Source organism: Halichoerus grypus, chromosome 5, assembly GCF_964656455.1.
Source record: "Halichoerus grypus chromosome 5, mHalGry1.hap1.1, whole genome shotgun sequence".
NCBI classification, from domain to species: Eukaryota; Metazoa; Chordata; class Mammalia; order Carnivora; family Phocidae; genus Halichoerus; species Halichoerus grypus.
Window position 1 is genome coordinate 3507833 of NC_135716.1, and position 25409 is coordinate 3533241.

The 25409-nt window shown below is 50.8% G+C and overlaps 1 protein-coding gene and 1 pseudogene across 10 annotated transcripts in view; one reads left to right on the top strand and one right to left on the bottom strand.

Annotated features, from left to right (window-relative positions):
• Positions 1-25409, top strand: part of TRAPPC9 (trafficking protein particle complex subunit 9) — a 582880-nt gene that overhangs the window by 98402 nt on the left and 459069 nt on the right. For all 10 annotated transcript variants that reach the window (XM_078071955.1, XM_078071953.1, XM_078071956.1 and 7 more), the window contains one exon: positions 2108-2251. In XM_078071955.1, coding sequence (XP_077928081.1) covers positions 2108-2251 — 144 coding nt within the window. The remainder of the gene's footprint in view (positions 1-2107; positions 2252-25409) is intronic.
• LOC118550957 (uncharacterized) lies at positions 19714-21911 on the bottom strand (annotated as a pseudogene).

Genomic DNA, 25409 nt, shown 5'->3' on the forward strand with positions numbered 1-25409 from the left:
TAGCGTTAAGAAAACTTGTATTTATTCTTACCGTTGCCTGTGGTCGGAACGGTATCATCATGTATTTAAAAAAAAAATCAACATGGTGATATTTGCCCAATATTAAGGTGAGAAAACCTTCTTGATACCGTAGTGTTGAGATTAGTTAAATTGGGTTATTTAGAATTCATGGCTTGGTTAGTCATGAAGTTGATTCCAGCTTCTTTTTTTTTTTTTTTTTAAAGATTTTATTTATTTATTTGACAGAGAGAGACACAGCGAGAGAGGGAACACAAGCAGGGGGAGTGGGAGAGGGAGAAGCAGGCTTCCTGCCGAGCAGGGAGCCCGATGCGGGGCTCGATCCCAGGATGCTGGGATCATGACCTGAGCCGAAGGCAGACGCTTAACGACTGAGCCACCCAGGCGCCCCCCAGCTTCTTAATCCTTTTAAAAATCTCTTACTTCGTTTTGGCATTTGGTCTTAGCTTGTTTAGAAGATGAAAATACTGCAGGGACTTGTCTTTCTGTCCTTCCCTGTCATATGATAGGTGCCGCAGCTTTACGTTCCAAAAGGTTTTTGTAAGATAGGCTCTAGGATACAAGGTAGTTTTGGGGGGTGTGTGTGTAGGTTTGGTCACTTCCAAGAATTTAGATTTAAAAAGTTATTATGATGTAATTTAAATACATACAAATTAAAGAGAATAGTACAATGAGTCCATCATCACCCAGAGTAAGTGATTATCAAGACTTTGCCACATGGGCTTTATTTTTACCTTTTTTCCTTTTATTTGTTCTTTGTTGAATTATCTTAGGGCAGACCCCAGAAATCATGTCATTTTACCCTACATACTTCAGTTGGATGTCTGAAAAATAGGGGCACTGTGTTTCATCAGGCTTTCAACTTGACCCACATGCCTGTGAAGATGCAGTTGTGTGCTGGGCATCCCGCTAGGTGTTAAGGATACTTGGGTGCATAAGACACAATCCTGGCTCCGAGGGAAATTGAGGATTGTGGGAGGAATAAATACACAAGCTTGCACGTGCCTCACTGTACCTGCCGGATAAGGCCTGTGGGTCGGATTTTGTGCACGATGCAGCAGAAGTACACAAAAGAGCTGGCCAGCCGGTGGCGCAGGGCAGTGGGAGAGGAGTTCCGTAGGGCTGGGGCAGGAGGAGCCCCTGGTTGGAGTCTTCATCTTTCTGCCCAGCCCCCAGGGCCCCAGACACAGTACTGTGCCGTAACCTGTTTGTGTTAGAATCCTCTTATGGGGGTCTCCTTCATGAAGGATTTCAAGGTAGAGAATATTTAAAAGTAGTAATTGTTGCCAGAAGGGAGATGGAATAATAACTCGAAGAGTCTGTTGTCTTTATGTTTTAAAGATTTCATTTTTTTATTTAAGAGGGAGCACAAGTAGGGAATAGGCAGAGGGAGAGGCAGGCTCCCTGCTCAGCGGGGCTCGATCCCAGGACCCGGGGATCACGACCCGAGCTGAAGGCAGTCGCTTCACTGACTGAGCCCCCCAGGTGCCCCTAGATTCTGTGGTCTTAAAGAGGTACTTTTCACTGGCTGTGCAACCGACCCCCCACCTTAAATTTCAACCACGCTAATTTGTTTGGAGGGAGCAGCCACAAAAGTCTGTTGTTAACCGTTTTTCTAATTTAGCTATCTGCTTTTATGAGTTTTTCTTATACATTAAATTAAAAAAGCACATTTTTCTAGTGTCCTTGGTTGTTACTAATGAAGGCCCATCACATACCAGTATTTTTTTGAAAAAAAATTGTATATCTGTAACTCAAATACGTGCCATTGGAAACACAGTCTTTTGTTCTAACCTTACTATAATGATCTCAAAGTGGTTATTTTTAAATTGTGTCTTTGCAGAAGAGAAAAAGTATTCCATAAAACATATCTTTTTATGGTATGAAAAAAACCTATCACTTACGAGTTCTTTCTGGAGAAAGTTAAACACAGGATTGCCCTTTGGGTTTGGTCATTGAGGCATCTGTCTTTAAATCACAAGTTTTATATTTACCGTTAAACGTATTTCCGAGGAAGGCTTGCGTCTGGTTCTGTTGCCAGCGCGCCCTCGTGGAGCCCTTTGAGGACACTTTGTGACTTCCATCACAGGTACGCACCGAGGCTGGGCTGCAGTCCAGATGCGCTTGCTTCACGAACTGGTCTACGCGTCCCGAAGAATGGGGAATCCTGCTCTTTCTGTCAGGCACTTGTCCTTCCTGTTGCAGACCATGCTGGACTTTTTGTCAGATCAAGGTGAGCGAATTCAGTGAACGAGAGCACCCTTCATGCTGGCCCGCGTAGACGCGAGCTTAGGTTCAGGTGGGTGGCGCTTCCTGGTCCTCCGCTGGTTAGGAGCCGCCGTGCTCCACCGTGTCCTCAGCTCCCCGTGCTGCCCTTGCTGTCCTCCCGGGGGGCCTGATGCCGCTGTCCACCATGCCTTCTCCCCTCTCCTCCCCGGGCCCCCTCTGGCCCCTCTGCTGCTTCTGTCTCTCGGCCTCCTGCGCCGGCTCCCCTTCCCTTTGCCTACATTGTATACAACAGAAATGTGCAAGTGTAACATTTGTACAGAGCGGTGCACCATTCATTCAGTGAATTTTCACCAAGTGACCGCTTCTGTAAGTGGCAGCCAGATGGGAAATATACCCAGAACCCCGAGGACCCCGGTGTGCCCCCCAGGTACACTCCCCGCAAGAGCAGCTTCTTGCTTTCACCACCAGAGATGCAGCTTGCCTGTGTTCGCGCCGATGGCAGCGTGTGGTATCTCTGCCCGCGCGTCAGGCGACTCTCTCCTGGGCTCTCCTGTCCGTCATCTGCTCTTACTGTCACTGGGTGGCGTCTGCTTTTTGGGTTTCAGTCATGACCTGTTTGTTTCCAGCCCAGATTCCACGCTGGGCCCCAGACATGTTTATTTTGCCGCTTGCAGGACGTCTGCCTTTGCATGTCCCACAGGCACTAGAAAGTGAGCCCGTGCACAGTGGAACTCTGCGGCTTCCCCATCAGACCTCCCTCTGCGCCGGGGCCGCCCAGCCAGGCAGTGCGTGCTGCCCGCTGGGTTCCGTGGGACGCACTCTCTGCCCTGGAGATGAATGCGTGGGGCATTTATTAGGAAGTGCTCTCCTGGGATCAGTGGCGACTGAAGGGATGAGAAGGAGGCCAGACTGGGCAGAGGCCCCGCAGGGCCGGCCTGCACCGTTGCCAAGCCAGGCTCGGTGACCGGTCGTGCAGTGAGGCAGTTTTTGGAGAGACTGCGGCTGCCCCAGCGGTCTCTGAAGCTGACGTGGCCCTTCAGAGAGATACCTTGCTGTGTGGTGAGGGCCTCGGCCTAACACTCGCACCCCAGCTGCTGGGTGTGCACTGCTCCCAGGAAGGGGGCATGGTCTGGGACGAGGCGGCTCTCTCCAGCTGAGAACAGTCCGTGGCGAGGGCAGCGCTCCCGTCGCCTGGGGGATCCGTCCGTCCGAGCCTGGTGGTGCATCACCGTCTGCCCCAGAGCTGCCCCTCACTCCAGTTGTCCCAGCGGGGACCTGCCTCGGCTCAGCCACTGCGCTCCTTCTGCCCGAGCCCGGCGCCGGCCAGGTGTGCCTCCTCGTCCTCTCAGCTGCGGAATCAGTGCGTGCTGCTCTCCTTCTGCCTGTGGCTGGTCCCCGACTGTCCCCTGTGGCAGTGTCCCGGGCTGCAGGACCCGGGCTGCAGGCTGGAAGGGTGCCATGTCTCTCCTCGCGTGGGGGTGAGGCTTAAATACATGAATTCCAATAACACCAAAACTCAGTAACGGTCAGCTTCAAAACCGAAGGACTGAAGTCGGCGTGTGATCGCCTTCACAAAGCCAGGGAAACGGCCCGTTGGACTCCTGGGCTTTCCTGAAACGGGAGAGGAAGCTATTCTACATCATGTTTTAGGCAGAGACTGTGGGGGACCCTGGTTCCTGAAGTTCGGGGGCACGTTGCAGGATTGGGCGAGATTCCTCTTGAGTGGGCTCCTTCTCCACATCCTGTGTGTCCTTGAGCTTCATCCGGGCAGGCTGCGTGCACTTCAGGTCACGCGTACCACGAATGCCCGTCACGCGCTGTTCTCTTCTCTCGGGAGGCCTCTGTCCCCAGTGCCACCTGCTGGGACTCGGGGATGGCTGTTTTCCCCAGGTGGCTTCCACAGCCATCTCTGGGTGAGGAGCTCCTGCAGCTCCTGGCTGCTAGTGACCTTGCAGCACTTACTCCTTCCAGGGCTTGTTTGTATCCGTCTGGGCGCGGAGCGATCCAGGGGGCGCAGGCACATCAGTGCTCGCACGGAGGCCCTGCGGATGGCGGGGCCACTGCTTCTCTGTGCCCACTTGGTTTCCGTGGCCTTTGGTGCTCCATCTGAATTGTGACCATCTTCATGCTGCCTGCAGAGTTTGGCCGCTGAGCAGCAAGACCAGCATGGCAGCTGGCTAGATGAATGGTTTGCACCTTGGGTTTCTCTGAAGCTCAAGGGCGGACGAAGGCGGAGTTCCCAGAACTGGCCGGCTCTGGTGTCTAGTGGGGACATGGGCATGGGTCTGTCTGTAGTTTGATGAATTGAATTTTTGCTTTTTGATGGGTGACTAGCTCTCCTCAACCCCACCACCGAGCAGCTGTGACGATGCAGCGTGCCGGGCACAGTGTCCAGTCTGAGTGGACTCTGCCCACTGGGCTTCGAGTTCTGAGTGCCTCCTGATCCATGGCACATGTTCCTCTCCCCTTTTGTCATGGTTCTGCTCTTTCTCTTGGTGCCACTTTCCCCACACGGCTCATGTTTAACTGTGTGTGGTCTCACATGTGTGAGTCCTGGAGACTGGGCCCCACATCTTTGGCCTGAGCTGCTCACACCTTCACCTGCTTCATCTCTTAAATACGCATCCCCCGTCCTGTGGCAGGACGTACTGTCTCCTTTCCCCCACCCCCTGTTCCCGGTCACCACGTGACTCCTCTAGGTCTGGATTCCCTCTTGGCAGCCTTTGACAAGTCCCAGCACGACCAGGTTCTCCTGCTCTGTTCTCTTCCTTCATGCGCTGCTCACGACCGCAGTAGAAGAATCCTACGTCTTTAGTTGGTCAATGCCTGTCTTCCCTTCTGAAGCTGTGGAGGGAAGGAGCTTGCTGGTTTTTGGAGGTCATGTCAGATGGTGATCTAAAGACACTTGAGTTTAAAAAGAGAGGAGCTTCGGACATCAGACTGTTGAACAAAGAGCCATCTCCTTAGAGGTCTGTGTGTAGTGGTATTTGGTTAATTGGAGTCTTGGGGGAAAAGGTCAAAGGTCAGAAGGTCTAAAGAGTTCTTCCTTCTGATGGCTGTAACATCACATCAATGATGGCATTCTTCCTGGGCCTCCATTTTCTCATTTGTACAACTGGGAGGGCACACTTTTGAGGTAGTTTGTTTTCATTTTAATAGATCGCATAAATCTTTCGCCTTTTACTTTTAATTTTTTAATTTAATTTATTTAAGTTCAGGGCTTGAACTCACAACCCTGCTTGAGAGCTGAGCTGAGATCAAAATCGGTCACTTAACCAGCCGAGCCACCCAGGCGCCTCTAATGATAGATATTTTACTTTATTGGATGACCTTTCCTCTGGAGAGCTCATGGTATCATTTATAGAGTTGCTAATTAACATTTCTAAATACTGCTGCATTGAAATGAAATGTGGACTAGAAGAACAGCCAAGAAAGTCCCAGGCTTGCGGGAAGCTTCCTAGCCTTCTTGTTGTGTGTCATCCTGTCTGGGTGTTTGCAGGTGGAGACGCTGTGATCTGGGTGCTTCTTGCCCTGCCCTCCCCCACGTGCACCCTCTCATGTGTGCAGATAGATGTGAACTCATAAGTTATGAGGACAGTGGTTACCACGAAAGGCATCAGTTCCCCCGGGACTCTTGTCATTTTTTTTCAAGATGGAAGTTCTAACTTGAGAATTTGTGGACGTGGGAAGTGTGACTGTGTTACTGTTTATAGTCATCGATACGGGTCTCCCTCCGCCCGAATCCCCCCATCGAGACGGGGTCCCTGGGCGTGCAGGGGCAGCTTCCATGGCAGCACGGCCGTGGACCGGTGGGCTCCGTGGGTCGTGGCTGCAGACCTGTGACCTGGTCCTGGTGCTGCGCACGAGTCCCTTGAAAAGGAACGGGACCCCCAACTCTGTGAAGGCTCAGGGTGATGCACGTCCACACCGTCCAGCCGTCTCTTCCTGCTGTCTGATTCACGGTGCCCTGGCCATGCCGTTCAGCAGACGCTGCCGCGTTTCTGCTCTGCCGCCTTTGCACGTGCTGCCCTGCCTGCCCTCGGGCTGCGCCTGTTTCTGTCACCTTGTCCAGGAATTCGTCCCTCACTGTGGTACCCACTTCGTGGAGCCTACTGTGTGGGTCCCCACTACGGCCCTGGCTCCCAGCACTGCTGGCCTGTCCCCCCCCCCCATGCCCCCAGCCTGGATGCCCCTCAAGCACAGGAAGTGTCACCCAAACCTGGACCAGCGCCTGGCACCTGCTAGGCCCTGAAATGCTGCTGAGTGAGTGGGGGCTTCTGTCTCTAAGTCTGCCCTCTTCTGTGCTGCCCAACTGATGTTTCTTCTAGTTGGTTGCTTTAAAAACCCCTCTGGGGCGCCTGGGTGGCTCAGTCAGTTAAGCATCCACCTTCGGCTCAGGTCATGATCCCAGGGTCCTGGGATCGAGTCCCGCATCAGGCTCCCTGCTCAGCGGGAAGCCGGCTTCTCCCTCTCCCCCTGCTTGTGCGCACTCTCTCTCTGTGTCAAATAAATAAATAAAATCTTTTAAAAAAATAAAACAAAAACCCCTCTGGCTCTTGATCTTCTGCAACAGGGTGGGGGAAACTACAGCCCGAGGCCAGAGCCAGTCCAGCACTAGATCTGACCCTTTGCTGTTCTAGCCTGCGTGTGGTTGCTGACACCCACGCCTGTGGAAGGAAAAGGCTTGCTGCTTTCACATCAGATTACTTAAAGAGGGGCAAGGGGAGAATTAGCTCGAGATGGAATCTTACGGCTCCAAGTGGAGAATCCCAGACGAGAGGACTAAGATTAGCCGTAGAGTAGGTGTGCTACCAGGAGTGAGGTGCAGAAGAATGACCTGCTTTAAACCACTCCTGTTGGTGCCACAGTGAACACACCGGGGGTGAGGACAGGGGTGCCGCTGAGACCGTGGGACGACCGGTGAAGGAACTTGTGTTAAGGAGCGTCCTCCCTCGGACTTGTTTTACCGTGTTATGTAGCAGGGGGTGCCGTGTTCTTGCTCTAGGGCCAGATGCTTTCTTAGGGAAATTTAAACTTCACATAGTTGCTTGGGCTTGTCCCTGCCGGGGTCTAAAGGATTTTTGTGTTTTACTGTGTTCAGCATTTTGCTGGAGGACTCTGGGTAGAAGACCTGTCAAAGCTCCTGTGTCAGGACTCCGTAGAGTAAAGTGCATAACAGTGTGTCAGATGCAAAGAGGTGCTTAATAAATGTCCTGAGACATTTATGTTATCTCCCTCCCAGGGGGCCCGGACTCTAGCTCCTCGGTCAGAGGGTGCTGGTTCTTTTGCCCGAGGTACCTTAAGAGGACCCAAGAGAAATGGGATCTCTTGTCAGGGAAACAGCAGAGTGAGCCCAGAGGGCTAGCAGATGTGCGGGTGTCCTGATTCATGTCCTGTGTGATGATTAACAGTAGCGCTCCTCCTCTCGTCTGACGGGAGTGCGGAGGGCTGTGGGCGGCAGGTGGGAAAGAGGGACGAGGGCGAGGGGAGGGACGGGCAGTGCTGCGAGGCCCCGTCCCCTGGGCGAGCGATGGCGGTCAGCACGGCTGGCACGCGAGTACGCGCCGTCTCCGTGCGGCCCGACGTCCTGCAGCCGGCACACTTAGGTGGTTGGGAACGGGGCCCTTGCCGCCTTGCCGCTGAAGCTGTGGATTTCGGTCAGCCCCTCAGGTCGTGGTCCCGCTGGAGGAGCACAGAATCCCAGGCCTTGTCATCTGGAGCATGAAGTCGATGTGCGGTTAGGACCCGCGGTCAGGCCACACTGCCCCCGCTGGTCCCTACCGCTGCAGCGGCGTGTGGAAGTGTTAGAAAGTGTGGAGACATGCACCTTGGGGTCCAGGCTCACACCTAGCCTCAGTGTCTCCATCCCAGAAGGGGATTCCAGGGCGCATCGTCTTGCGAGGGGGGTGTGAGAAGAAATGAAATACTGACTTACCTGAAGTGTGTAGCCCTGTTTTCCCAGCTTCGTCTCTGAGCCCCAGACCTGGGTCTCCGGCAGCCCTTGGATGTTTGAGCATCGCAGAGCTCGGAGCAGCCGTGGTGCGGCCCGTCCCCCCCACAGCGGGTGTCATGCCTTTCCCTCCCGGAAACCGAGTATCTTACTCGACTGTATTTTTTTTAAAGAAAATATATTGAGAAAGAACTCCCATACCGTATAGTTCACCCGCTGCAGGTACCCTGGTGAATTCGCAGGGTCGTGCAGCCGTCTGCACACCGTGATGTGTCCACCCTGAAGGGGCCTCGGACCTGTCAGACTCTGTTCCCCCTCCCCCCCGCCCCAGCCCTCGGCAAGCGTGATCTGCTTTCTGTCTCTCTAAATCTGCCTGTCCTGGGTGTCTCACGTGAACGGAACCCTACGATGTGTGGGCCTCCGTGTCACCTTCTTTCATGTGCTGGGATGTGTCCATGCCCTGCCTCGGAGCGCTGTGCCCTCAAATCCGCGTGTGCAGCCCGCTGTCTCCCAGAGCTCACACTCAGTAGGAGAGAAGTCTCCTTTTCCCTGGAGCTGTTTCTCGCCCTTCCCCGCCTGCCTGTTCAGGCGCGCCTCCCGGGAGGCATGCGACCCTGCCCCCCTCCGCCTCCCTGCAGCCGGCAGCTGGAAGGCCACGGCCACGGTGCTTACTGCCCCGTGATCTTCCCGCCGTGGCTCTTCTCTCCCTCTTCAGTGCGCTCCTTACCGAGCCGCCTGGGCGAGCTCTCAGAGGCTGTGCCAGACCACACGCCCTCCCGGCTTCCAGCCCCCGTGGCCTCATTGTGCCTTGAATAAAACCTCGATTCCTCCTTGTGGTTTACCGCACGGGTCAGCTCGCTGCAGCTTGCGGGTCGAATCCGCTCCCACCTTTTTTGCTGTGTGTGGCCTCCAGCTAAGAATGGCTTTTACAGGTGAACATTTGCGATCAATTTGATGATAAGGATTTGAACTTTGAACCCCAATTAAGTGAAATGTCATCACTCTCCAAAAAAACTTTTCTTCTCATTTTTAAATCTGTTACAAAAATTGTACTCAATTATATATTTTTGAATTTCACCAGTAAGTGTGTTTTCTCACTTGCTATATGTAAGTACCTACGTAACATGCTTGATTTGCCTCTTGGTTCACAAAGCCTAAAATATTTACCGGCTGGTCCTTTATGGAGGGGTTTGCCTTTGCTCACCCATGGTTTTCAGCGTCCCAGGTGCCCTGATCCCCACCTGCCCCGTCCTCTCTTGTTCACTGTGTCCTGTACGCAGCCCTGCTTACAGGTCCCTCTTTCCTTCGAGCCTGTTTGCTTTCTCAGGCCCTTTCCCTCTGCTCGGCGTGGGCGCCTCCCTGTGCCACTCTAGTCTGACCTCAAGCGGTGAGAGGCCTTCCCGACCTTTTAGTCCTAGGTACCCCCAGCCCTGCAGCCCTGTTTCCCACCACCCCGGGCCCCCGGGATTCTTGGCAGGAGGTGTGGCTGAGGGGCTGGGGCTCAGGTCTCCGAGCACATCCTCCTTCACGAACACACGATGGGCTATCTTCGAAGCAGATTACCGAAGGCTGGTTTCCTTGTCTGTTTTATGTGATGGGAAAGAAAATACATTTCCTACTGTAAGAGTCATTGTGAAGAACAGGGGAGATGGGAGATGGGGCGGGGGGCTTTGGAAATGGTGAGAGCTAAGTGCTCATTATGTTCAGTACTGTGTAGTTGCTCCTTCCTTGTCTCTCCCTCTTCCTGCCCTGTTCCTTTCCACTCCCTTGTGCCATTTGTCAGTCCTGTATATCAGATTCTGAGTTGCCATAGACCTGGATTTGGATACCATTGTCTTTACAACTTTTGGGACCCCGGACAGATAATTTAACTTCCATCAGTCCTAGTTTTCTTACCTGCACCCTGAGGACAAGAGCATCTCCTGGGGCTGTTAGCCTTCAGTTCAATGTTCAATAAAGAGCCTCTCATGGTGCCTGACCTCCTTGCAGGCATTCAGTGTTGAGAACATCTTAGGTGATTATCTCTAGAGAACAGGCATGAGGAAGAGCCCTGGTTAGGGGGAGAGAGGAGTCGGTATAAACAGATGGATGCAGCAGCATCATGGGGCAGTTGACAATTCTTCTCAGAGGTGGAAGAATGTTTGGGGTGGTGTTCCATGAAGAAGGTGATCTTGACCTTGAAGAACAAATCGGTGTTTTCCACACCATGCTGAGCAGGAGAAATAGTTTCACTTAGCAGTTCTTTCTCCAGTGCTGGTGGAATTAAGAGTATTTGCTTTGTTTGGGAATTCTGGGTACGGTAGTTGGGTGTGATTGTGTTGTTTGGGCTTTGGGGAAGCAAAGTGGACGAACAGGAGTGTATAGTATGACCTAGCAGTTCCACTCCTAGGTGTATACTCAAGAGATTTGAAAACACGCCCACACAAAAACTGGCCTGTGAGTGTTCATAGCAGCATTGTGCATGATGGCCAAGAAGAGGAAACAGACGTATCTGTGGATGGGTGGATGGATGGATGGACGGACGGACGGACGGATGGACGGACGGATGGATGGACGGATGGATGGACGGATATAGCTGTGGTGCATCCTTCCCAGGTGACTGTCTTCCTTGTCCCTTCTCCGTTTCCTTTTTCCTGCCTTCCTTCCTTGGCTAACATTTGTTCATCCTTCACATCTCTGTGTAGCCTTTCTTAGTCCTCCAAGGCCAGCTTGCATTCCTTTGCAGTGTTCCCACTGGTGCATGGAACTTGCCTGTGGGAGCCCTCCTGGCCCACCATATGCCCATTGCTTATTTCATCAACACACTCCCCAGCAGGGCTGCAAGCACTCTGAGGGCAGGGTCTCTAACTGGCTGTTTCTCACCCCTGGCGCCTTGTGGTACGGATTGGTGTCCACGTGTTGTTGAATGCATGAATGATGCATGTTTTCTTCTTTTTTAAACATTTATTTATTTTTTTTTAAAGATTTTATTTATTTATTTGACAGAGAGAGACACAGCGAGAGGGAACACAAGCAGGGGGAGTGGGAGAGAGAGAGAAGCAGGATTCCCGCCGAGCAGGGAGCCTGATGCGGGACTCGATCCCAGGACCCTGGGATCACGACCTGAGCCGAAGGCAGATGCTTAACGACTGAGCCACCCAGGCGCCCCTAAAGATTTATTTTAGAGAGAGAGCGCTCGCATGCATGTGTGTGCGCAAGTGGGGGGAGGAGCAGAGGGATAGAAAGAATCCTCAAGCCGAGTCCCTGCTGAGTGCAGAGCCCGACGTGGGGCTTGTTCCCCAGACCCTGAGATCATGACCTGAGCCAAGATCAAGAGACAGCTGCCCAACCGACTGAGCCACCCAGGTGCCCCTGTTTTCCTCTTTTTAAAAACAACTTTATTGAAGCTTAATTCATGGAGCACATGATTCACACACTCAGAGTGTACACTTCAAGTTTTAGTATGTTCCCAGATATGGGCACCTGTCCTCACCACCACTTTGAAGCATGGTGAGCACCTCAAAGAGAACCTTGTGCCCCATGGCTAGCGGCACGGGTTGGCGCTCACATCTTGTGGAATGCATTAATAGTAAATACTTTTCTTCTGTTTGCTTGCTTTCTTGATCTGGTCTGTTTTTGCTGTTATGGGCAATGCTATGGTGAACATCTTTAGATCTTTGGCTTTTTTAGCAGGAGGGAGATTTTATCCAGAGAGGGCTTACTGGATCAGTCATTTTTAGCATTTTTATTGCTGCTGAAGCATACTGCCAGATTGCCTCTGAAAGCATCGTTCTGATTATCCTGATGGCAGGAGTGCTGTTGATTCAGTATGTCCAGAAGGCTACCTTCTTGTTTTAATTTATGTTTTCTTGGTAGCTCGCAGGGTTGAGTATTTTCCCTGCATGTTTGTATACTAACTGCCTGCCTCTCACACGAACTTCTTCTACAGTCTTCTGGGTGCTTTCCTGTCTCTTGGCTCATTTGGCTCTCATTTGTTGGGTTTGGGAGGCAGGTTGGGTCCCGGCCACTGGGCTGACGAGGTCCCCGCTACTTTGAGATGCCCAGTAGTTTGCCCTGAGACGCCCAGTTATTCAGGGAAAGCCAAGTCTGGAACCCAGCTTTAGCCTTGTCAGAGGATGTATGCACAGCTAACTCTAAAATCAGTCCAGTGCCCTCATAGACCTGGCTGGTGTCCGGCAGGCTTGAAGGGGTCAGGACGCCTCCCACAAGTGCTTCCCTGGACTGAAGCTGAAGGTAGCAGGAGAATGTTTTAAACATTTGATGTGATCTCCTCCGCGGACCTTGACGTCGGCAACAGCGATACAGTCTGTGTCCCCCGGAGCAGGCCCCACCTCCCTGCCCTCTTGCTCTCGTGGCCCCTTCCACCGCGGCCGCAGGAACTTAGGGTCTGCTGTCGCAAACTCCCTGTTTCACCTCAGCCTCGTTTCTCCCGAGTGGCCCCTTAGCCTTCTCGCATCAAGCTAGTGGCTCTTGAGCGCGGGAGTTGGGAAGTGTGGGCCGTGCCGCCGGTCTGGCTGCGCCCCGTGGGTCATTCGCGTGTAGTCCGAGGGAACGAGAGCCAGTCCCGCACGACAGAGCACGTCCCACTCAGGAACCCCTGAGGGCACTGCTTCCCTGCCGTCCCTCAAGTGCCTCCTGCCTCTGCTCCAACACCCCAAGTGCCTCGGGCCCAGAGACGGGGTGCCGGCCTTTCCTATTGCTGCCTCTGGCCTCCTCCTTCAGAAACCCCCCTCCTCGTGTGGGCGTGTCATCAGGACTCACTGCCGCTGCTTTTCCTTTCGTTGGTCTTCCTCCTCACTCTCTCATGATCTCACCTCCTAAATAGAGCCCAGACGTGGCCACTTGTCACCACTCGTGTGTCCTCACAGGCACAGTGGAAACCACTGCGAGGCCTCAGCTGCCCTGTCCGGCCATCAGGGGTCTCCTTGGCCTGTAGTCCTCCACCTAGTGTCCCACCTTGTCGCTTTTCTGCTTCAAACCGTCCATGGGCTCCCATCATTTTCCCCTCCTTAGTTCCCCAGAACAGTCACCCTCCATGCTCCGTTCATTGACTTAGCTTCAGCCATAGTTGCTCTTCCTTGTTGTCTCTCCAGGGAAGCTCGTTTCCACCCTGTCTCCAGGACTATGCGTTGGGTCTTTCTGCTTTAATCGTTTCCACAAGATATTTGTGCGACTGCTTTTTCAGTACCCCTCAGGCCTGAGTTCAGACACCCCGTCTCAGTCTGCCTCATGGCCCCCTGTATCTCTTTGCCTTTTTACGACTAGCCGTCCTCCTTGCTGGAACACGAGCTCCTTGGGGGAAGGACCTGTCTGTCCTGGGTGGACATCTGCCTACACCTAGGACTGTGTATGGCAGGTGCCCACTCAGCGTTTGTTCACTCACTGTCCAACAAGGAAGTCATCCAACTTCCCTCCACCTCCTCTTTCCTATTTGTGAAATGGGCACATGAGCCCGCTGCGACGATTAAAGACTGTTAGTGCGGATCATTCCTCTGTCTTGCAGCTGGAGACTCAAGAGTCCCTCCTCTCTTGTGCAGTACTCAGCTGCTTGTGGATTTGGATATTTGGTTCAAATAACACTTAGCCCTCAGGGGAAATATTCACACGTTGAAAGAAAATCTCACTGAGCCAGCAGCTAGCCCAGAAAGTACAGGGCCAGTTCCAGGGTCCCGCGTGGGCCTAAGACCCAGGAGTGTGCATTTCACCAGGACCTGGGAGGCCGGCACAGCAGGTATGCTCTGTGCGCTGAGAAAAGGCCTCTGAGAAGTAGAAATTATTAGTAGGGTGTTTTTAACTTCTGTGTCTTCACTCATTTCTGAAAACCAGCATCTTCCTTTTCCCCTCTGTAGTCATTATTTGTTTGCTTAGGAAGTGAGTACAGAGAACCACTGCCCTCGGGGGGTGGGGTGGGCAGGGGCCTTTAGTGCCCCTGTGCTGTGGGAGCAGGATTTCCCAAATCAGATTTGTTGCCTGACACTCAATGAGATTTCTTGTGGTTTGTACAAGTTTATGTATGAAAAGTCATGCAAAACTGCGTAAGGGGTGTCACGGTTACAGATTCGGTGAAATGCTTTCACTGAAGACAGAGCCTGGGGCTGACGTGAAATCGGCGGTGGTTGAGGCTGGTGTGTCAGAAAACAGTCCTCTGGGAGGGAGTCAGGGCGGCAGGCACGTGCAATGTTGGGGGCAGGATGAGACACGTGCGGCCATGCCCACCTCCCTGTCCCCCGCCCCCACGCGCTCTTGCTTACCGCAATCCTGGACTTTTTGTGAATTATATTTTTCTGGTCATCTTTCATACTCATGGGTATGTTAATATGTCTTCTTTACATTTTTTGAATCTAAGTAAATTGTAAAATGGTACTGAAAATAAGAATACATTTGCAATTGGAGATTGTGGGTAAAATATGACCCGAACAGTCGAGAGTCTCCTAGAATATGGACTAACAGATGAAAACACAGGGTTTGGGCTCTAAGTTCTACATGTTGTATCTTATTCCCATTAAGAAGCACATACAGTCTTTAGATTTGAGTTTTACCCTTTAGTTTTGCATATAGCAAGGCACAAAGAACTACAACATGAATTCTGGCCGAAAATGAAGGCCATAATTTTTAAATTGTCAAGGTAATATGTATTATTTTGCTTCATGGTTTCCATTCCTGACATGCTTTTTACCCCTTGTATTTTTTTTCCAGATGGCACATGTGGTTTCTTGGAGAGTTTTGATTGAATGGATTTCATTTTTCACCTGGGTGGGGAGAAGGGAAGATAAGCTTGTGAGCTGTTATGTGGGAGCTCCTCAACAAAGGGGTATAATTTGTTTCCACTGTAGTTTATACAATCCCTTTTGTTTGTTCAGAAATAGACAGAAGGGGTTGAACCAAAACCTGGTAGAAATAAAGGGAAGCTTTTGACTTCCTTTTAGTTCTGTTTGAAGAGATAAGTACTGTGTAGTACAACATAATAAGTACCTACTAATAGAGTGCATTCTTGGTCGAGAAGCCACACATGTAAAATAATGAGGTGAAGAAAAACTATCAGTGTGTCAAAATCCCAAATATATTAGTGGATTTAGCAGTTATGGGAAAATACTAATTTGCCAAGTTTTAGATAGACCAAAACAGAACATCCTGGGGTGGTATCAAAAAGGGCCCTTTGCACGTCGCCTCTGTAGGACACCGTGGGCCAGATGGTGTAAGCTGTCGGCAGTGGAGTGGTGTCTTGCTGTCCTGTTCGCTTGCCCACCGTCGGCTGCACCAAGCACCGACGTACCATTGCCCAGGCCAGACATGGCCATTTCTGGTCTAGAATATGGCAGCATCCCAAGGAATGTTCTCATCTTCCAAGACCGGTTTCTTGCCAGTTGGCCCCCTGGAGTATCAGGGGATATTCCCACAGCAGGTATTTATCCCTAGCAACCTTCCGCTCAGAGAGCACACAAGGCTTCCCATCGTACAGAACTAGGGTTCAAGTCCCTAGCATGGTTTGCAGTGTGCTTTTCAGTCTGGCCCAGCCCATCTCTTTTGTGGAGACGCTGGGCTTAGCTGCTGTTCCCAGAACAGAGCCTCTGTGTTCACATCTGTGCTTCTTCTTCAGGGTTTCTACTCCCCAGAATGAGCACTAACCTCCCCCATCTCTGATAGCTTTCCTTGACACCTTTCGGGAGCAGAAAAGGCCTTTCTTCTCAGTTTTCCCCCACACTTACATAACCATGCTCAGCATGTTGCATGTTAGTTGAGAGTTTTCATGTCTGCGGACTGCATGTGTGAGGCTGGACAGCTGGGATCGGGGCTTCTTTTCCCCGAAGCCCCAGCCTAGCACAAAGTCTGACTCAGGGGCTCACTCAGTGCTCACTAAATCGAATTGCCTTGTTTTTCTTGGCCTTGTTTCCTCCTGGGTAGGTAAAGTGAGCATTATGCTTCCCTTGCTGTGCTGGTGTAAGGATTGGAGACAGTGTCTCTGAAGAGTCTGAAACGAAGTATGTGCTCAGAAAACCGTCATTGTCACTGTTGGTTTACTTCTGACTTGCACAAGTGTTTCAACACATGTACCTCCGAGAGCAGAGAATCAAGGCGAAGACTCGTCTCCAGTACCTTCACGGGCTCACCTGTAATCATTGCAACAGTCACCTTCAAACTATATTGACCACGATGAGCCAGATTAGACGTACACTGTCCGCGTAAACCCAAATGTTTCATAAGTGATACCTGCTCTTCCTGTGTGAGTTGTCCTGTGTCAGCCGGTCCGCTGCCCTAACAGAGTACCACAGTGGGTGGTTTGAACAACAGAAACTTCTTTTCTCACAGTTTGGAGGCTGGGCGTCCAAGATCGAGGTGCTGGCAGGGTCGGTTTCATTGGAAGCGTTTCTCCTTGGCTTGCAGACTCGTCCTCTCCCTTTGTCCTCATGCGGTCACCCTCTCTGAGTCTGTGTTCTACTCTCCTCTTCCCGTGAGGACACTAGTCAGATTGGATCAGGGCCCCTGTGTGACCCACTTTATCATAATTACCTCTTTAAAGGCCTTGTCTCCAAATTCAGTCATATTCCCAGAGCCCTACCAGGCACAAGGACTTCAACATACGAACCTGCAGGGGACATAGTTCAGCTCAGAACATGAACTATGATCCAGTCTATCCCATCCCATGGGATGCTAGTCACTACCCACTAACTTGATTTTTATGAACCCCAAAGAGGTCAAAGTGGCTTGCAGTAAGGTACAACACTTGCCTTTTAGAATTGGCAGTGGAATTGAAATGGAGCTGACTTGTTTGAAATGAGTCAGCTGCATACTTTCCAGGGTCTCTTATGGCCAGTGGTCCATATTTGTTAGCTTCTTTTCTGTGTGTAGCATGTGGACAGAATAAAAGTTAATTGGCCCATGCCACCATCACATCTCCCTGGTGTCCCTGCTTCACTGATTTAGGGGAGAAGAAGGAGGCATTGGTGTAGGCTTTTCTGTATATCTTTTTTTTTTTTTTTAAGTGATTTGAATATAAATTCAAACTCATATTAACTAAGCAACTTCTCAGTGGTAGGGATCTATCTGGGGGAAAGAAATGGCATATCCCTCAGTAAGATAAAATGCAGAGACCTTCTTTAGACTGTTCTCTGGGTGAGTATCTGTACAGACGACCCCCTTTGCAGGGGAGGAGATCCTGGGTGCCATTCACAGAATACCGAAACCAGAGTGCAGGATGACAACGCTGAGCGTCTGTTACGTGGCCAGTTGGAAACTCTGTGGAGGCAGGGGTTTTGGATTGTGCCCACTCTAAGGATGGTTTAAGAAACTGGAACATGGCTGGTGACCGAGCCTGGTTAACCACAGTGAGTCTTTGTTATTCTCCATCGTCGTGGAGATGAACGTTCTCACTGAGTGTCCGAGGGCTCTCCTGACGTTCCAGTCATGTTCTATGCACTTCCGGGGATAATTTTAGTGGAACAAGGAAGATGCAAAGGTCCAGGGACTTATTTCTCCTGAACCTCTGGGCTCTCCTGTTTGCGTGGCTAAGCCAACGGTGGGGTAAGAGAGCGTTCCAGAGTCGGGAGAAGGGCGGTGTCTGTGTGGCTATCGATGGGTTTAGAGGATAAAACAATGACATAAAAAGTTGCAGGTGCTGGAGGATGTGACAGGAGGGGGCACTTGCTTCTGGCCTGGGCTTTCGAGCTCCCCGGAGGCCACGATGTCACAGGGACCCCGAAGGGGCAGCGGGGACCTGCGGTGGGGCCTCGTGTGACGCGGCAGGGGGAGCAGCATGAGAGGAACGCTCTGTCAGCCTCTCAGAGACCTTCACTCATGTCTGCGGCCGGGTGACAGGCACCCCACGCCCCGTGCCCAGTAGGCCCCTGGTACACCGCAGGCCTGCAGCAGGCGTTCCTGTTCCGGTCTTACCTCTGGCTCCCTTTGTTCTGACATGTGGCTTCAGTGAGACAAGTTAATGGCGTCACCAGCAGCACCCCGAGTGTGGCACGCTGACCACGTGCCCGCTGCTCCCAGCCTCTCGCAGGACCGCAGGCAGCCCACCTGCCGATGGGGACGCGGGCCCTGGCGGGACGACCACACGCCCACACCTGCACGGCGCGTGGCAGCGGACCCTCCGCGCGGGTGTGTTCCTGCCCTCCTGGTGGCCCCCTTCTCCGGGTGAGTGCTCAGTCCTCGCTTTCCAGATCACCTGTGCTCAGTGTCCTGGTGCTGCCGTCTGAAGCCTGACTAACTCATTCCTCACTCACCCAGCCGGAATTTATCTTCTCACAGTGCCCTTCTGTATCTTTTCTCAAGGGTGCAGGGAGACAGGGACCGGGTGTTGCCCGCACCAGGGTTTCTGGGTCCCGAGAAGGTCCTGACCGCAGTCCGTGTGCACCTTCTCTGTGCTGGGCCCTGGATGTGTTCCTGCATGTGCCCCCATGCGTGGGAACCATCTGAACCCTCACAATGTCCCCACGAGGGCAGCGGCCATTAGGTGCATTTTACGGTGAGGAAATGAGGTGTGAAAGAGAGGCGCTAACGTGCATGAGGCCTCCTGCGTAGTATTGGGAGGCAGTGGGATTTGGACCCCGGCCGTCTGGCTCCGGGGTCGGTGCTCTTATCCACTGGCCTTGAGGATCCCGCTCGTCGACGTGTCTTCATCGCATGCCGAATCTCCTTGCCCTGCTCTGGCGGGGCACCGGCCCCCCGAGTCCTGTCGCCAGTGGCAGATGCCACAGCTTAGTGTGTCCCTGTACCCGACTTATCTGTCAGCTGGGAGACGGCTGTCATTTGTTTGAAAGACAAGGTTTGGATGAGATGGAAGATGTCAGGTTGAATTTATTCGGCTTCTTCATTTGATCGCCAGCTCATTGCTTTGCTACTCAGCCCGGAGAAAATGCATTAAGGTTTGCCCCTTGTCAGCGTCAGAGTAGGTCAGAACTTGGCCTGGGGCAGGTGCTCTCCTGGGCCTCCCTCTTGGGGAGACGGACTCTCGGTCTCCCATTTGACCGTGTCGTGGGGCTGAGGGAGGGCAGGAAGGGAGAGAAGTTGTACATTTTCCAGATGCTTCCGTGGTCCTCACTTTGATGTTGCCTCTGTGTCTCCCAGTTCCATGTCGAAAGAGTGGATAGCCGGGTACCCAGAGGCCTGGCAGGCTCCTCCTCCATCTGGGAGCTAGAAATCTCTGTAGAACAGAATCTTTTGTTACATTCTAACTTGTGATCACATGTCATAAAATCAGAAAGTTTTTTTTTTTTTTTAAGATTTATTTATTTGAGAGAGAATGAGAGAGAGCACATGAGAGGGGGGAGGGTCAGAGGGAGAAGCAGACTCCCTGCCGAGCAGGGAGCCCAATGCGGGGCTCGATCCCGGGACTCCAGGATCATGACCTGAGCCAAAGGCAGTCGCTTAACCAACTGAGCCACCCAGGCGTCCCAGAAAGGTTTTTTTTTTTTTTTACCTCAAGGATGTGACACAGAAGTGTGTTTACTTCACTCACTTCTCCTTGGGGAAGAAACATGAGCATCTGGAAAGACATTTTTGGTTTACAAAAATTACGAAATCAGTATTACATAAAAGTAATGATTTGAGTTTTGAAAAGTAAGGTTATTAAAAAACAAATTACAAAGTGGGTCAATGAGTTTGTAAATTTAAAATGTTCTGTGAAGATTTGTGGTGGGGATTTAAGAGTTAAGCTCTTGCTATATTTAAAATATACTTTTAAAAATAAAAATTTGCTCATGATTTTAGTTATACTTCTTTTTTTTGAAGGGACTTGTTCTTTATTTTAAAAAGACACTTGTCAATTTTCAGTATCAAAACAGTTGCACTATTGGTTTCTTTCTCTCAGTCGGCCCCCAAAGAGAGCCCACCAAAGGAGGGTGCATTTTAAGCCAATGAGCTTCAGGGTGCACATCTAACAGACCTCACAGAAACCTCACCAAAATTGGGAATTGGGGAGGAAAAGAATCTTTAAAATATCAGCAGACTGTGAGCCCACAGACTGTAGAGAGTTCTCAGCCAGACGGGGTGGCCAGCGTGTCCCAAACCTAGAGAAACAAAGTCGCAAAACAATAAAAAATGTAAAAGCAGTTTTGTACATAAGCTGTTCGAGATTTCTCTAGAGCTGACTGATACAAAGCACAGCAAGACGGCGCTTTCAGAGACAGCAGCTTCGTACCCAGCAAAGGGGGAGGACAGGCTCTGTCCGTGGTAAACACATCATTTCTTTTTTCTTTCAAGGAGGTGAGAGAGCAAGTAAGTGGTCACCTCAACATAAGGGGAACATGATGCGTTCTGTGGGTGGTTGGGGTAAGGATAGGACAAGGAGTTGGTCTCAGAGAGAGGTCTCACCCTCTGAATTTGTTGGGTCACTTCTGATGAAAAAAAATTAAAAATAAAGTCTCTCAAAGATACCTTAAAGCTGAAACCCCGAGCCACGATTTTGGCCACTTCTCCTGGAATCCTTCCGGGCTCTCAGTAGCGCAGGTGCGTTCCGCTTTCCCCCCTCTTGCCGCGAGCGGTAGGCTGACAGGTCCCTTTCCACATGTGAGGCAGGGGTTAGCCTGCCGCTTCACAACTGTGGGCTTATTTGGAATGTTTTACAAATGGTCGCTACATCAGCAACAACAAAATGTGGACATCACAGCATGCTTTTAAAGACATTTTGCATTGTGCTCACATTCCCTTAAATGTTCCCAAAGGTGCTCAGGCTCAAGCCCAACTGGAATCTGGGGAGAGGCAGAGTCCGTTTGGTGACGAAGACACAGGGGTTGGGGTGGGAGAGGTGGCAGGAGGAGAAAGCAGCCTTCCAGGTAGAGATCAGCCCCCAGTTTCAAGGCCAGCTTCGGGCAGGCTGGCCTCTGGCGGAGCCGGGGTCAGAGGGAGGAGCAGCGGCAGGTTGGGTGGGACTGGGGTGCTCCGCATCTTGCTCACGTCAGGCAGGGGCTGGCCCAGCACCTCTGGGGCACAGAGGGGCGCCTCCTTGGTGCATTTCAGCTCCTCTTCCAAATTGTCCCTGGTCCCTGCTCCGGCTCGGCTACCCATCTCTAGGCAAACTCACACGGGTCTCTGCCTCCTGGAGTTGATCCGTAAGAATTTTTGTCTCTTCCTTGTATTTGTGTCCCTTTTGAGAGTGTTTTCTGCCAGCAGCGCTGAGACACTGCCGGGTCTGGTCTGCTCATCCGTCTCCTGGCAACGGGACTCTGCCAGCCCAGCCCGCTCCTCCGTGCGCTCCCGGGCCCCCTCAGTCATCAGCAGCCTCCCAGCAACCCCTTCCTGCCTCCCATCTGCCTCTTCTGCAGTGTGCTCGACTTCTTGGAGTTGGATTTCCTGGGGTTCCAGCTTTTCTTCATCTTTGAGGCTCAGTTCTCAATGACCTCCATCCCTCTCTCGTGCTCATCGGCGGCTTTCTCAGCTTCCTGGAGCTTCAGCAGGGCCGTGGCCAGGTGTTCCTGGGCGCGGTCCAGCTCCTCTTCTCCCGGCTGGATTCTACAGTTAGAATGGTGGGGTCTCAGCCTCAGCCTGCTCCCGGGCGCACCTTGCCCCCGGGCCCACCTTGCCCCTCCACTTCCCACTGCTGGTGCTCGGCCCCCTCCTCTGCGTGTTCGGCTTGCTGTGGCAGACCCTGGATCTTGCGCTTCGCCGCCTCGATGGTGGTGACCCCGCCATGGCCCCCCCCGCCCCCGCTCGCACAGGCATTGCTCCCACAGTCACATTTGCAGTCCTGACCTCTGAGCTGTAATTTCCACATGAAAGCTGCTGTCCCCTGAACGTCATAGGGTCCTAAATCCACTCTATCCCCAGTTGAATTAATTATCTTTTCCTTAAGGGTGTCACCATGTTCTTTTTGGAAGCTTAAAGCTTTTGGAGTTGGCCCCAAATTGTCCTGCCCATCCTGCATCCTCTTAACTGCTTGGATAGGTTCTGTATCCATTCTAATGCTTGAGTTTTTTTCAGGTGGGATCCCTCTTCTCTTTCAACACCTATTTCTTGGACTCTTCACATCATGTCCTACTTCCTGGCATTGCTCCTCCCGATCCATTCTTCACACTGAAGCCAGAAATATCTCCTTGAAATGCACAGAGTCACATCCTTCTGTCCTTGTGAAGCTGCAGTGACTGGCCCTTCCTGTCTTAATAAAGTCTCAGCTCCATCTCAGGGACATTCACAATCTGATCCAAACCATCTTTTTAGCCTAATTTCATTTTACTTCCATCTACGTAATCTGTATTTCCTATATGTTAGACTTTTTTGCTGTTCTTTAAGCGTGCCCTGTGGTTTTCCACGCTGTTCCTATTACAGCGTGCTCTGTCCTACTTTCCCCATTTCCCATGCTGTGCCTCTTCACCTCCTCCTTACCTTACTTAGCTCTCAATTCGGCATGATTTCATTATGTCCTGAGAGTAATTTTGCTCTGGTTCCCTCATCAGATCACAGACTCCTTGGGGACGGGGCCGTGCCTTATTCACCTTTGATCTTTCATCATTCTGGACGGCACTTTTACCTAGAAAGTAGTCAATACATGCGGAACTGAATTAATTTATGTTGCCTTTTACTACTAGCAAATAACATACTAGCAGGTAACAAATCATTTGTTAGTATATATTAATGGAGATCCCACCAGGCATAGAAGAAGACTGAGGACTTAGGGGATCATGTTGTCCTTGAAGAGGTGGCATTCGGGTTGAATGTCTAAGGTAGGGATCATCCTTACACAGGGCAGATACCCAATATTTGTTGGTTAAAGGGATGTTGAGTGAAATATGAAACAGTTTTAAAAGAAAGAGAGATGGTGGAGCATAGCCCGTTATTATGAGTGAGAGCCTGGTGGAGAAGTGAAAGGCACCCTGAGCTAGGAGGAAATCTTTCCAAGCTTCAGTTTGCTCATCTGTAAAATTGGGACAACAGTGGCATCCCTCACATAAGCTTTTGGGGGACAGTTTACTGAGATAACATATGTAAGGTGTTTGGCACAATGCCAGACATATAGTAAGTCCTCATTAAATGTCAGTCGCTGCCGTGGCTCTTATTTCTGAGCACTGCCGAGAGAACAGCGTGTTGGGCTGGGAAAGGCTGCACGCGTCCGTATGGTGAACTCCCGCCTCTGTCAGAACGAGGGGGCCTCAGCAGCTGCTCGCTCCATGGACATTTCAGGGCCTTCTTCTTTTTAAGATTTTACTTATTTATTGATTATTTTAGAGAGAGAGGGTGAGAGCACGGGGTGGGGAGGGGCCGAGGGAGAGGGGGAGAATTTCAAGCAGACTCCCCTCTGAGCGTGGAGCCCGACATGGGGCTCGATCCCAGCATCCTGAGATCAGGACCTGAGCCAAAACCAGGAGTCGGACAGACGTTCAACCGACTGCGCCACCCGGGTGGCCTAGGATGCTGTCTGCTTTAAAATGCATGAGGAGCAGTTATAAACAAACCCTGACTTTTCTTTATAAAACTGCTTTGAAAATTCACGCCTAAGTATTTTTGAAATAATTTTTATTGTACAAATAGTGTATACTCATTTTAGAAATCTTGGAAAACATAAACAGAAAAAGAAAAAATGATGTATAATCTTGCATGGGCAAACACTTAACAAACATTTCAGTGTAGTTTTTTAGTATTGTTTTCTGTTCTTTTTAAATTGGACTTATCTTTAAATTGAATTTATTTATTTATTTATTTTTAAAGATTTTATTTATTTGACAGAGAGAGCACAAGCAGAGGGAGAGAGAGGGAGGAGCAGGTTCCCTGCTGAGCAAGGAGCCTGATGTGGGACTCGATCCCAGGACCCTGGGATCATGACCTGGGCCGAAGGCAGCCGCTTAACCGACTGAGCCACCCAGGCGTCCCTAAATTGAATTTATTTTATAAATATAGTTTTGCATCCTGATGTTCCATGTGACAGAAATTTTCCATATTATTGCAGACTCTTTGTAAATGTCGTTTTAAATGATTATGTAAGTTTGCCCTGTTACTGTACTATAGCTTATCTATTACTTCATAATTGGGTATGCAGATATGATATGATTCTTTCTAATTATTTATGAAGTCTTTATTAAGATAATTTTCCCTTCTGTGTCTTTTATTAAGATCTCTAGAGATACTTAAATATTTTGTAGGTGTAGTGCTTTAAATAGATGATATAATGAGCTGGTGGCTTAACGTATTTGCCTTTCGTTCTGGTAGAACATGTTTACATACTTGGAAAGAACAAGGGAAAATATTTAATCTCCTGGTGTACTTGAATGATTGCTTATCAGAGACTCTGACCTGCCACTATGTAAACTAAGTGAGAAACAAGAACAGAGTTATACGGGTAGGAGACAGCTGAAGTGGCTCACGGTGGGTTTATCGAAGTCCATCTGCAGTCTGTTGAGGAAGGGCTTGTTTTCTTGGTATGTGACAGGGCTTATTCAGTATCTGCTGTTTTGGCAGATCATTAATCTTTATAGTGGTGACACATGAGACCGTTTTGACCTTTGTAATTGGACCATTATTCTGTATGGATGTATATGCAGAATGAAGAAAAGCTGAGTTGGTTTTTTTTTGCTAAGGAAGATGCTTACCTTGCTGGACATGTTGGATTGGCTGTTTCAAGATATTTATGTTTTCGTCTATATTTTCACATATTGGGGCAGTTTGGGTGGGCAGTGTGACAAAATGGAAAAAAAACAGAGAGTTTGAACTCGTAGTTCTGAGTTTGAATGTAATTTAGCCACTTAGTGTCTGAACGACCCCAGGAAAGTCATGTGACCTTCTGAATGAAGCCTCAGATTCCCTCTCTGTGAAATGGGCACAGTAATGCCCAAAGAAGTCGCTTCGTGTGGTGGAAAGAGCACTGGATTTGAGAAGCCTGGACTTAAAATCCCAGTCTTGCTTGTGAGCAGCGTATCCCATCTTGGGTCCTGCAGTTCGTCGAGGGGTGCGTGTTAATACCTAGCCGGGAGACAGGGCTGGCAACAGCCCCCGACCGAGGCCAGGCTCTTCCGCGGACCGCCTGGACACGCTTTGCACACACAGTTCCTGCCACTTTGGAAGTGGTTGCTATTGGGTTCCTGCGCCCACCAGAGTCTCCTTCGACAGGGACACATGCCACTGAACCCCCAGGAGTTCTGTGTCCTCATCGGCCTCTGTCATATTCACCCCCCATTGCTCTTCTTGCACAAACACTCATCTTTTGGCTTCTTGAGTCTCAGCCCAAACGTCTGGCATTGTTTCTTTTCAAACTCATTTTCTACCTCTTCCTTTCCTTCCTGCC